Here is a 14,092-nt window from a genome sequence, read left to right on the forward strand (position 1 = left end):
TAAATCAACCCTTATTTGTCTAGTGTAACTGAGTAATAAACAATACTTAATTTGTGAGTCACAACTCTTTATCTGTATTTTTAAATAAAAATGCTATGGTATAATTCTTTTGGCGAAAAAAAAGATCTGTGTTCAAGCATGGTTATTAATGTCTAACTTTTTTCTTGTGTGTCAAACTGGTATTTTTAATCCCTTTCGGGTGTGTAGGTGGAGACTTACCACAATTATTACCCTAGAACTATCGTATAAATAAACAAATGATAGTGCAAGATATATTGAACTAGATATTTGTACTCCTAAAATAAAACTGTGTGAAAGCATGAAATCTTTTTGTAAACTATAAGGCCTAATGAACATGATCAAAGCAAAACGGGCTTTGATTCTGAGTGTTCAGTGTGAAAAAGGAAATGAAAAGGGCTGTTTCAGAGAGCTTCTCCTGACCTAGACTTAAAGGAGTCACTGATCACTGATTTGACAAATTTAACTAAAGGCCCTCTTATGTGTCAGTTAGTAAACCCATATACGTTATGTCCATTGTGTTTTAAAGCCAAGCCTTCTTCACAATATTATTGGAAGTAATCCATTGAGCTTCCCCTATAAATAATCAAAACCTTTCTTGCTTTCGAGCCTCTGTGTAGCTCTACATTAAATTTGTAGAAAGTTGTGGTCAGACTTTAAATAGTTGTTCTCACAATGCCTCAAAGGGCTTGAAGGTATTGATGAAATGTCAAGCTGCCATATTAGGCAATGTTGAAGAGAATAATTAGGTTCTGCCCTTCACAGATATTTATCTGTTTTATGCCAAGAGTCTGTGCAAAAATGACAACATATTATATTTTTAACATAACAGTGAAATATTTAGTATACGATAAGTTCTTGTATGATAAAAGTGTCATCTTAAATTTAAAAATAAGTTGTTCTGCTTTTCCCCACGTCTTTCTGTCAATGTGTTCTGTGAGTCCAGGTTACCTCATGCAGTCACTTTTAAACTAATTCATGTTTTTTGACTGTTTGGAGGAAGGTAAAGTACCTGGAAGTCAAAGTTCACGTGCAAACCCAACACAGAGAGGCCTGCGCACCTGATATTCAAACCCGAGACCTAACAACTGCATGCACCACTGAATTAAAAACCAATTTGTCTAAGAGAGGAAATAAGGAGCAGTGATGTGTAGAGAAACTTCCTGAAATGTAAAGGAGAAAGAAGTAGAAAAGAAGGAGGAAGAGAAAAAAAGTGTCAGTTCAGTGCAGAAGCAGTGAGCAGAGGTCACTGAGCCGAAGACTCAGCAAGAAAAAGGTAAAATTTAATTTCCAAGACACCCTCTCTGATTCCTTTAATGTCTGTGTCTAAAGGTTATCTTTAAAATATAATTTTCTTTATTTTGCTAAATTAGGAGTGCGTTTATGTATAACTCTTAATTATGATAATGATAATTTATAACTTTAGATGAGAAAATGTCAAGTTTTGAATTAAAAAAAATCCTATACATGAAAATATTTAAAGCAATATGAGATTATTATAAGACTGTAATCTATGTAACAGAATCACTCTGCTTGCAACATCCTGTATTTAAATCTGGGCTCTCAGGCATGAAGGTGTTCCTGAACCAGTTTCGCCCTGACTAAACTTTTTGTGCAAGCGCAGTAATACATGTGTTCTTTGTAGGAATAAACAGTTTCACACTGCCAAGATGCTTGTTTTGATTTGGGCAGCTCTACTTCTCACTGTGACAGGTAAAATATATTATTTATTTTTTTTCATGGGAATGCCTAATACCGTAGATGGGGGATACAATTTTTTTTATTTTTAATTACATTCATTTTGTACCATGACATAATGTAAAACTTGGTCATCGAGTCCTTTACTCATTTACGTTGTCTTTTGTTTCACTTCCGAGCAAACATTAACATCATGTTCCTACATTATTGTGATTACACTTTAACAATGCAAAAAAACAACAACAGGGAAAGTAGTACCTTTCAGTCTTATACATAGCTCTGCTTTATCAACAGTCCTAAAGTTTTTTGTTGCTGTTTTTCTTTTTCTTCTTGACATTTCAGGATCAGGCACGAACAACACAAGAACAGACACGGAGAATGGATCCCCTAATAATCGTACCGTTACAAACCCCAAACCAGATGCTGGACAATGTCCTTTAACTAAAGTCAAGAGCTTTACTTGGTGCAAATGTCAACCATGTGGAGTATGTAACCAGCAAATGAATAACTCAGGGAACAATGACAATGATCTAAAGAAAAACTGCTGCATCATCAACAACTTCACCACTTCAGATGAGAAAATTTATCAAGTCAAAGCTGAAGCTGAGGAGGATTGCCGGAAATGTATTTATGAAGCAAACATTACTGTTAAAGGTATGACAGAAAACACTCAAAATCAATTAATAAAGTAGCTTATTGTGAGTTTTAATGCAATGGGTTTCACTTTAACATTTATTTTAGAAAATTAAGTATATCATGGAGATTCTGATGCTGAAACAACCTTGTTTCACTTTTTTTTTTTTAAATCGCTAATGTCTCTATGAAACTGTTATGGTAACAATATTAGATAAACAGATTTGACTAAAAATGTATTTAACCTCTACCATTATGCAAACTCTTCATAAAGGCATGAAGCAGCAGGTCATTTCCTGTTTGTTTATGCATTAGGCCTTTTTATCCAAAGTGACTTACAAATGAGGATATAACAATATAGTTGATGTCAAAGCTAACAGTAAGCTATTTAGAAGGAAGACCAAAAGTCAGATTCTGTGAGAGGTGATGGGATGACATTATAGAAATAGAGCACAGGCATAGAGGGATGTGCAGAAAGAGGGCAGCAAAGGTGGTAAGGAAGTACAGTGTAAGTGCCAGGGTAAGAAATGCTCTCTAAGGAGCTGGATCTTCAGGAGTTTCTTGAAAATAAACAGGGACACCCATGTTCTGGTAGAGGTCGGTAGTTTATTCCTCCATGGAACAACACATGGATAGAGTCCGGATTGTCTTGATCGTGGTGTAGGCACCACTGGGCAACAATCCCTTGATGACGGGAGTGACCAAGTAGTGCCACAGCATTTAATATGTAGGAGACATTCCATTAGGCACATTTGAAGCTAACATCAGTGACTTGAATTTGATAAAAGGGGCTAAGAGTAGTCACGGGAGTTCAAGGAACAGAGGAGTAATGTGTACTCGTTTAGACCGATTGAAGAATAGACACATAAGCGCATCCTGGACCTTCTGCAGAGGTGGGAGATGACCATAAGTTGCACCAGGAGCTCTTTGGTGTCCCTATCTTTAAAAAGGAATGTGAAATTAAGTTTTGGTATGTATTGTTGAAATTGTATGTGTCTTTGTTTTTGCATATATCAAAACTTTAAGTAAACCTGCAATGACAATTAACTTCACCTGTTCACCTTTTTACTAACTAATTTAACCCCAGTCAAAAGGTTTGCTGGAGTCACAACAACAATGCTAAAATAACTTTAAATGTACGTGACGGTTAGCTGTCTTTTGAACTCGCCTTTGATTTTGATGCAGTGATCACCTTTTTTTCCTGTGTTGACAGTTTGTCCCTCGAATGGCTCTACATCAGATGTCCAGTGTGTAAGTGAGGGCTTTTCTTTACCCATAATCACATGGCCACTTTTGAACAGTTATGAGTACACTGCGTCAACAACTGTCTCAAGTCATTCAGTCATAGGTAACATGACAATGCGTTTAGAATATTCTAGCGAGATTACTGTTAAGTGTACCAGCAAGAATGATTCTAGTGAAATCAAGGAAAACATGTGCAGCTCAGAAGAACCAAATAAGCAACAAAATCAGGGTAAGTCTTTACAATAAAATAATGTATATTAAACAGGGAACTTGTGTTCTAAATAACCTGACATTTATTTCACTTTTTTTTTGTCTATCCTGCAGGCGATACAAACTTTTTTGATCGTCTGAAAAAAATCTTTGAAGATCAGCTGCTGTTCTTCTTAGTTTTCGGAGTTGGAATTCTGATCGGATCACTGGTTGCAGGCTTCATCGCCTGCCTTGCAATACAATGCTGCAGGTACTATGGTTTTCTGTCCATTTTAAATGACTAGTCAAAGTATTCCAGATGGTTAGCTTCCCCTGGTCCTTAATTGTGAGAAATTACATCTTTTCAGCCTGTGATATGACTGTTCTGTAATGGTGTTATGTGGCAGTGATTATTGTCTTCATTTGATTGTTTTTAATTATGCTTCCACTCATCCTGATCAACTTGCAGATAGAAGGAACTTCAGCATCATGATTAACGCAACATAATGCCTAAATGATACATAGGAGGCACACAGTGACATTTGTTTCAAACTACTCAAATGCATTTAATTGTCTAGTTTTTTATTTTTCATTTTTTGCTCATGATGACCTAAAACGACTAAAAAGGTCCATTGCCAAAACCACAACTTTTAAAAGCTTATCAAAGCAGTTGTTATTATTATGGGATATGTTTTTTAGTTTCACTTTAATTGCTTCTCAAAAGCAGAAAGAAGAAATCCCATTCTACTGAGGAGCTGGAGCTGGTGACCACTGAACCTGTTCCAAAGGTATTTTGAACAATTAATTGTAAACATAGCAGGATGTTGGGTAAACAGTTGGGTTACAACTGAGACATTTTTCTATGTATTGAACTTACATATTTATACAGGGCAGTCAAAAGTAGCCGGTCAACGGCGGCAAACCGCCGTCTATAGCAGCTCCTGCCGCCGCCTACTTTTCCCCGATTATACATCCCAAAAATCAGCTTAGCATCTGTCTCCACTGAGAGCAACATTAACGAGTGACTGGGTTCCTTGTTCCAACCGAGATGCTACTTTTCCGATCAAAACACAGACCGGTGTTATGCCGAAAAGTGCAATAAAACCGTGAAATCCGATATGAGTTTTGAAACTGCAAAGCTTTTTAAGGGGAAGATAAAACGTGCACAGCACACAGCACCGCGTTCATAGACCAGTGTGATGCATTCACGAGCGTCAGAAAGCTATGGTGCATTCAGGAGCATGGGACATTTCATACTTACAAGGAAAGAGGCATAAAACGGAATAGAATACTGAATGCTCTATAATTGTATTTCTGATATTTTTTTATTATGCACATCTGTTAGCTTTTTATTCTGAAAAATCTATAATATTACATATAATAAAATATAATATTACAGCAGCAAATTATCAAAGTTTTTCAGGGGATGCATTTTGTGTTCGTCTCTAGAATCCTCGCCGATGATATATCGTGTGTGTGATGAGTGCAAGTGAAATTAAACTGAGATAAGAGATTTCGAAAAGAGCGATATGACTGAAATAAATTCAACATGTGAATTCAATTTCAAATTCCAACCCTGTATTTTTATCATAAAAATTCGACTTTGTTCGTGAAGAAATGTTACGATCGTTTTTAGAACAGAACTGTGAATAATAATAATATGAATAGACCTCACCTAATCTAATCTGTTTTATGTGGTGCTAGTAATTCAAATTAAACAACTTTTATGCAAATGGAGATTACCTTACCTTGTTAAAGGCATACTATGCAACATTTTTCAGTTAATTAATGTGTTCCATACCGTTCTGGATGATTAAATTAGTCATTTCAGGTCGAACAAAGGTTTTCTCGGCCGCCCTGGGGGTCTGTGGGGGAAATACTGCACTTGCAATTGCAAGAGTTTACGGCCCGCACACACAGAAGTCTCGCTTTACGGCGAGAACTCCATGTGTTTTTGCCCTGCCATTCCCTATATGCACGCGCAAAAGCAACAACAAAGAACCGCGTGTTAACGTCAAATAAACATGCAAGCATATCGAGTTTTATTATTATTATTTTTTTTTTATTTATTTATTTTTTTTATGTTGGCGAGACGCTACCGCGGCGAGGCGGCGGCGGCTTGGCGAGGCGGCGGCGGTAGCGTCTCGCCAACATAAAAAAAAATAAAAAAAAAAATAATAATAATAATAATAAAACTGGCGAGGTGGCGGCGGCGGCCGCGGCTGGGCGAGGCGGCGGCTGCGGCTGGGCGAGGCGGCGGCCGCGGCTGGGCGAGGCGGCGGCCGCAGCGGCGGCGTCGCCAAGATAGCGCTGCGGGAAGCTTGATGTTCATACCTTCACTGTGTTAGTCATTGTTTGTACTGCCGTTTTTTCCACTTTTCGTTGCGTTCGCCTGTCTGCTAAGCTCAAAACAACCGCGCCTGACTTGACGGAGAAACCAGAACAGCTGAGCATCTTTACGACAGTGCACTTTTACTTTCGCCCTCTGGGGGGAGCCTCGCTGGAAAATCAACCCCGGTTGCATAGTATACCTTTAAAACATGATGATAACATCGTGTGAAAAAATAATGTTTTAAGAATAATGATAAAAAAGAAATGTTCTTGAAGAATTGATCATTCACATTTTTTGCCTTTTATTGAATTTGAAACATGCACTCTGACTCTATTGTTTAAATAATCACCTGTCTTGAAAGCTTCCAAAATATATCAGGGAGACTCTGTTTTTCAAAATTCTCCCCTCCGGGGCTCGGGCACCGGCATAAGTGCACCCTCCTACTTGATAGTGTGCGGCCTGCTACTTTAAAAAAGTTTGACTGCCCTGTTTATAGTAAAAAGTGAAGGCCTTCATTCTAATAACAAACATCACTACAACTGAAATAAGAAGACAACCAAAATTATTAAACCCCATGACTAGTTTGAAACATTAATCAAAGTGTGTTGGTTAAAAAAACAGATCTATATGTATGTATGTATGTATATATATATATATATATATATATATACATACATATATATATATATATATATATATATATATATATATATATATATATATATATATATATATATATATATACACACACACACATATATATATATACATATATATATATAATATATATATATATATATATATATATATATATATATATATATATATATATATATATATATATTAGGGCTGGGCAACGATTAAAATACTTAATCGCGATTAATCGCATAATTTGCCTGATTAATCATGATTAATCGCATTGTATGCACAAACTCCAAGAAGGAATTTAAAAGTAGTGTAAAGAGCACTTTTATTTTAATGTTCTGCTGCCATATGAACAAAAGTGTTGTAACATTTGTAGCACTTATCAGTAACACATATTTAGTGTAAAGCTCAACTTAAACATGTAAAACAAAAAATAGCAATAATATCAAATTAAAGCTTATTGCCACTGACAGGAAATTCTCTTTATGGGGAAAAAAATCTACCAAAAACAGGCAATTTCTGAGGTAACCGCAGGGAGCAGCATTACCATTTTATGTTCAATACCAAAGTGTGATGCACAATGCTTGCTCAGTATGAGGGATTGCAGCAAAGCCATGTACAATGCAGACGACTCTCCCTGTGACTCTACGCTTCCCCAGGAGTGAATGCTGCTTGTCGGGACTTTGATGCAATCAACTGGTTTCCTTATATAGGACATTTTTGACCAATCTGTATAATCTGACCCATTCTGTATAATATGATTGAACTTGACTTTGTAAAGTGCCTTGAGATGACATGTTTCATGATTTGGCGCTATATAAATAAAATTGAATTGAATTGAATTGAAAAAAAAAAGGTCTACAGTAGCTATCCACTTCGCCATTACATTGGTTAGCTTCTCTGAGTCATTGAATTGTTTGGTGATGTCTACATTGTTTTTGGCATTTAAGTGATATGTTAAGCTCAAGGTGCTCCGGTGATAAGAAAGTTTAACTTGCCAGTGGTTACAACTAACTTGTTTCTGTCATATTCGTTGCTGGAAGAACTTTAAGCTGAAATGCTTGCTAACTCGATATGGTTGCATGTTTATTTGACGTTAACACGCATTTTTTTGTTGTTGCTCTCCTCACAAAACTTGTTCTGGCCGCCAACTCACCGCCTCGCCTAAGCAAATTCCTGCGGGAAACACCGCCTTCCCCATGTCAGCGTTGTTTTTTTCCGCATGTCAGCTTTGTTTTTTTTCTGCGTTTTCCTTTTTTCAGCCAGCACCTTTCTTCCTGTTTGAATCCGAGGCTGGGCTGACAGCGAGGCTATTGCCGCATTATCGCCACCTACTGTTCTGATTCAAACCCCTACACCACAGCAACAGACCTTCACAAAATAAAAGCATGTGAGCAACATGCGTTAATGCGCGTTAAATTAAATATCGCCGTTAATAGTCTAATGAATTAATGCGAAATTAACGCGTTAACTTGCCCAGCCCTAATATATATATATATATATATATATATATATATATATATATATATATATATATATATATATATATATAGTAAGGTACTGACCTAAGGTGATAGCCACAATCTGTCTTACATGTGGCATATTAACATCATGTTCCCACTTTGATGATAGTCATTTGTTTTTAGACCTACATGTAGTCATGTGGGGCCGAAAACCACCATTGCGTTTACATTAAATGGTTATTTACACAAATCTCCACAGTTTTTTTACAGGATAATCAGCAGTCAGTTGCTGTACATGCAGTTTTGTAAATCTGCAAATGCACTTTAGTTAAACCTTTGAACATTTAGTCATGTAAGAGCAGATGAGCTCTTTTAGCAGAAGGCTCCTCTTACCCAGATGCACCACTGAGCGCCACATGAAATCATTCCTGCCTGTGGCTATCAATCTCTACAACGCCTTCCTCAGTTATCCTAACACCCCCCCTCTGTAACTGTAATTTATGCATTCTCTGCAATGTTCTTGCACAAGTCACCATCACTTCACTGGGATTCCCAAGGTGAAGTGATATGACTATTGTGATATGGTAATACCTTGTATGGAATGTTGTAAATATATATATATAACAATGTGTGTATTCTGGAGCACGTAACAAAAGTAATTTCCCCCTGGGATCATTAAAGTATGTCTGAGTCTGAGTCTGAGTCTAATAACCACAATAAAAATAAATAAATGGACAAAACTGTCCATGTCTGGGAAATGGAAGAAAAACACTAACATTTTTTCACAACCTTTTACAAATAAAAATCTGAAAAGCATTGCTTTTACTTTTTTACACCTAAATAAAATCTAAAACTAAATGTCTTCAGAAGTCAATAAATTGATAATTAGCAACAACATCGACAAGTTTAATCACAGCTGTCCTTGTGAAGACCTCAGAGGTTTGATCAAGAACATTAGGAAATAAACGGCAACATGACGACTAAGGGACAGAGCTGACAGGTGAAGGAACTTTAATGCTACAAAATGGGGGAAGGAACTTTAACGCTACAAAATGGGGGAAACATGTGAAGGCCATTCACACTTTTGTAAGGTACTGTAATAAAACCCTGATTCAATGAGAACAGAACTTCTCAGACATATCTGCTATGTGTAACTACCTCCTAAAAGAAGAATGTAATAATAAAATCAATACAACTAAATAGATTTTTTTTTCGTAAAAGACAATCTGGCTCGATACACTTCACCCATACAGGATAGTAAATCTATAGTAGATCTTTTAAATGGAGTAACCAGTGTTATGGACCACAACCTGTCATGGCCCTTCTTGTAAATAACCTTATCTTCAGACCTTGATCCATCTACAACAGTAAAGAAAATCCTCCAGAATGTGGATGGTCTTGGTAGGATATTGATGACAACTTTTGAAGCATGTTAAGAAAACTGTATATTATATCACTAATTGTAAAGCATCAGCGTTGAACAAGCCTTATCCCCATTGGTAAAGCTTCCATGGTGGGTTATTGTTATTGTGGCAGTGTATTTGGATCACAATAGACCATAGGGGAGCAATGCAAGGCAGTGTCTCTCTGACCTGTGTGTACTGATGTGACTTGACTGTCAAGAACTTGAGAGAATATGCCAGACGTAGTAACATGATGGTGGTATGCTAGAAAATCTTGATCTTCTAACACAATCCTGCATCCTGAGAGGGTTTGAAGAGTTGTGCCAGTAATGTGGTGCTATCATGAACATATGTGACCAAATCATTGTTGGGAATGTGATGCTGGCACCTGAAGTACTGGTGAAGGATATCTCAGAGGCAAAAAACAATAAGAAGAATGTGACAAACACATCCGTCAGTCATTGCATTATGACCACCTTGCATAAAGGTGTGCTGGTGCCCCAAAACAGCCCTGACCCATTGAGGCATGGACTCGGCTAGACTCCTAAATAGATGCTGCAACATCTGACACCGAGAAATTAGCAGCGGATCCGTTGAGGCCTGTGAATCTGGAATTTGGGGCTCCATGGACAAGAGTTGATGGGACATCCCATAAATGTTCAATAGACCCCTTGCATCTGACGTCACAGTCACGTGATCAGGGGTGCGCGCCTCCATCTTGGTGGGCACGCTAGCGTGACAGCCCACCACTGCACTGGCACAGTTAGCTTATTACTCGCATGGCCGGCGGAGCGATTGTTCAATATGGTGTAAACCTGTTGCATTGTTGGTTGCGGGAATCGTGCTGGGAGGGACAAAAAGTCGTTCTATAGGTTGCCTACCATAATAGACTGGCAGTGTGCTAACAATGGAACCGCGGGGTTTAAAAAGTTCACCGCTCACGATCTGTGCGGCGCGACGCTCGGACGCGACCGGACTGTACACACTGTACGTCGTGCCCCCTCTGGGACCGCTCGCTGTGGTGGCAGAGGCAGGCGAGCGACGGTGGGTGAACAGGGAACCAGAGCAGGGGGTCGAGCCCAGCTCACGCACCGCACCGGCGGCCGCGCAGCACGGCAGGTCGCCCGGCCCGACCTGCGAGCGGAGGCGTGCCGAAACAGGCGGCCAGCGCGTCGCACGGACCGGAGCGCTTGCCCTCCGCGAGCAGACCGACGTTCGGGCCCCGCGGGTCCCGGCCGGGGACGGAGAGGAGCGGAGGTCGCCCGCGCGTAGCTCTGCTTGAACAGCAGGATGCGCTGACGAAAACCTCACGACGGCCGACTGAACAATATTAAACTCACCCTTCCACGGACAACTGCTACATCATTCAAGTAACAAACAGACAGTTCACGTATCCATCCGGCAGTGAACTGTTTGTGCGCTTCCTAACTCTTGTACGCCTTCATCTGATTGCGACTGTACGTTGGGGTGGGTGACAACACAAGGTAGTTCACCAGATCCGCATAGCAAATGGCCAATGGCAATGGCCAATCATCGGGATTGCTAGAAAAATCCATATCAGGAAGAGCCAAAGGGTCCACATTACCGATCCATGTACATTTAGCATAGTAAAATGCCTTATCAGAAGGCTGTAACTCATCCACATAAGGCTTGGATTGCATGTTGGTAAGTGTGGCTGCCAACCAATATGGCCGCCACGCAAGGGGTTCTGGGTAACGGAGTCACGTGGTTGCAAGGGGTCTATTGGATTGTGAGTCAGGTAAACGCCCCATAGATGCTGTTCTCCTTGAAACAGTTTTGCTTTGCCATATCCTGCCAAACAAGGCCACATCCATCAGGAAACAATTTTTCCATTAAAGAGTGAACATGATCTGCAACAATGTATAGCAGGGTGGTATGTCTCAAAGTAACATCCACATGGATGGCAAGACCCAAAGTTTCCAAACTGAGCATCAGTCAGTGCACTTCAATGACAACAACAGGTTGACGGTACTTGACCCTCATCTGTGCTTTCAGTGATGGATGGGACAGCATAGGCTGGTCTGCAGCTATTCAGCATTAAATGCAATATACTGCCATGCATTCTGTAACTCACACCTTTTTTATGACAACCTACTTTAGTTATTTGACAGTTTATAAGCCACAGCTGTTGATCTGTTGGATCAAGAAACATGGAACTTAATTTCTTATTTGCATCAATGACATTTGATGCCCATTATCCTTAGATCACTTGTGATCTATAACACCCAGCAAGAGATGCTGTTCTGATGATGTTCTGATCCAGGCATCTTTCCAAGACAATTTAGTCCTTGTCAGATTTGCTCCAACCTTTTCCTGGCCATTTTGCTGGCTTCTAAGATGCTGATTTTAAAGACAAAGTATTTACTTGCTAGTTGACATGTCTTACCCACTGATTGATGCTATGTTAAAGAGATAATCAGTGATATTAAGTCCACTTATCAGCCTGATTAGTGTATGTAGCAGTGTCGCAGCAGCAGGATATGTCTTCCCACTCAAGGAAGTTTTCCAAAATTAGCTATGTTCTGTCAAGTCAGTTAAGTGTAGTAGGATCTCCTTTAAGGGTGACAGCTCTCTAAGAGTTATTTACTAATCATACTAATCACTAAACTACTTTTTCGAAGTTTACAGACATCCTTTGTTACGAACATTAAAATATCATCATGCAATGAATGTATCTGCATTGACTTGTTGGCTGTCACTTGACATATTTTATTTGATATTTTATGGCAGTTTTGTGATGATGGGACCCTGGACTTACAGGATGATGGCATCCAGAACCATGTGGCAGCAGAAGTTGGAGAGGAGCCTGCTGTGGACTTGGTAGATTCAGACCTGTCGCCAAAGGACACGGTGTACTCAGACATTGACTTCTCTGCAATGAAAGAGAAGAATCCTACGGCTGCCAAAGAGCAGGGGGATGCCACAGAGACTGAATATGCTGAGATTAAGAGAGGGGAAATGGATGAGGCTCAAGAAAATGAAGAAATGGACTGTGAAATGTTGGCAGGAAATGATGAGACGGATGTGATAATTGAGCATCAGGGAGAGAGAAAACAGGGCTTGCTGGCTGAAGAGGTGATAGGAGAGGATGTGCCACTTTGCTCTAACACGAATGAAGAAGGAAACTGAACTGTGAATGCTTTAGAAAGATTAAAGCAATGATAAAGCGAGACATAAAAGTAAAGTAAGGTTTGCTTGGGTGAGACAGAGGCTTTTTGCATTTTTGAGTGTTTATGAAGTAAATACCTGGAACAAGGTAGTTTTTGTTTGTAAAGCAAAAACTTTGCATGTCAAGTTCCAATCAAGCTGTGTTTTGCATTGACAGAAATCTTTAAGTAGTATTTTCCATTTGAAAGAAAACATTATTTTAAGTTTTTATGCATGTTGTAATTTATATGTAGAGTGTTAAGATGACAAATAAAATTTTATTTGTTTCAATTTTTTAGACTGCACCTTTTCTTATGTATGTTTGCTTTAATAAACTGAGACATTGAACACTGTTGCTTTGAAATGTAGGAGTTCCTTTTCTTGATCAAAATCTACTTCCCCTTTTTTGTCTTGTAAGAAATAGAAGAGTGGTTTTTAAAAAAATCTGCTTTGTTAATGGAAACTGTGGCTCAAGAGGTTGTGTTGAGAGTTCCTAAAACAGTCACTTGTTTCTTTTCCACTGGATTATCATCAGGAATCATTTATTGAATGTGTGTAAACTAAAAAGCTATTTTAAAATAAAACCTCTTGTTTGTAGTTTTGTATTGTCCACCATTCCCTTACTCTCAGTTTTCAGATCAGTGCTCAGACTTCTTATCCGAACAAGTGTTAAATAATAAAGAGGTTATTATAGCGGGGGATTTTAACATTCATGTTGACACTGAATGTGATATCCTAAATGTAGCCTTTAATACTATCCTAGATTTAATTAGTTTTGCTTAAATTGTGCATAAACTGACACGTTCCTGCCTTCATATTTTGGACCTTGTGCTGACATACGGCATTGATAGCAAAGAATTAACAATATTTCCTCACAACCTTGTCCTTTTTTCAGCTCCAGAATATTGCCATAAGTAAAAATATTCTGTCCAAGAGTTATGCTGAAAAACTAGTCCATGCATTTGTAACTTCAAGGCTGGACTATTGTAATTATTTACTATCAGGAAGTCAAAAAATGCAGTTCAAAGCTTTCAACTCACCCAAAATCCTGCAGCAAGAGTTCTGATGAAAATTAACAAGAGGGATCATATTTCTCCAATTATAGCTTCCCTTTATTTGCTTCCTGCTAAATCATGAATAGAATTTAAAATTATCCTTCTCATGTACAAAGCCTTTAGTAATCAAGGCCATCATATATTTATGGATTACCCCATATGTTCCTAACAGAGTACTTTGCTCTGAGACTGCAGTTCTACTGGTGGTTCCTAGAGTCTCTAAAAGTAGAATGGGAGGCAGAT

General features: G+C 38.6%; 1 protein-coding gene across 2 annotated transcripts; it reads left to right on the top strand.

Annotated features, from left to right (window-relative positions):
- The first annotated feature begins 1,104 nt into the window (after nt 1-1,104).
- LOC105917768 lies at nt 1,105-13,354 on the top strand. Of its 2 annotated transcripts, none has more exons than XM_012852665.3 (7): nt 1,105-1,294; nt 1,664-1,731; nt 2,059-2,370; nt 3,563-3,823; nt 3,919-4,054; nt 4,511-4,571; nt 12,378-13,354. In XM_012852665.3, exons 2-7 carry the CDS (start codon nt 1,689-1,691, stop codon nt 12,774-12,776), a joined length of 1,212 nt encoding a protein of 403 aa, XP_012708119.2. In that variant the 5' UTR covers nt 1,105-1,294; nt 1,664-1,688; the 3' UTR covers nt 12,777-13,354. The 2 variants fall into 2 exon arrangements, with proteins under 2 accessions (XP_012708119.2, XP_012708118.2); XM_012852664.3 differs by having other exon boundaries at nt 1,106-1,294; nt 4,508-4,571.
- Nucleotides 13,355-14,092: the final 738 nt, after the last annotated feature.

Source organism: Fundulus heteroclitus, chromosome 3 (assembly GCF_011125445.2).
Source record: "Fundulus heteroclitus isolate FHET01 chromosome 3, MU-UCD_Fhet_4.1, whole genome shotgun sequence".
NCBI classification, from domain to species: Eukaryota; Metazoa; Chordata; class Actinopteri; order Cyprinodontiformes; family Fundulidae; genus Fundulus; species Fundulus heteroclitus.

What these genes read in the sequence shown, in the direction of transcription:
- LOC105917768 (XM_012852664.3), top strand. Translation starts at nt 1,689, where the DNA reads ATGCTTGTTTTGATTTGGGCAGCTCTACTTCTCACTGTGACAG. An exon ending in AAATAAGCAACAAAATCAGG is followed by an intron (nt 3,824 to 3,918) that starts GTAAGTCTTTAC and finishes TCTATCCTGCAG; the next exon opens with GCGATACAAACTTTTTTGAT. An exon ending in CCACTGAACCTGTTCCAAAG is followed by an intron (nt 4,572 to 12,377) that starts GTATTTTGAACA and finishes ATTTTATGGCAG; the next exon opens with TTTTGTGATGATGGGACCCT.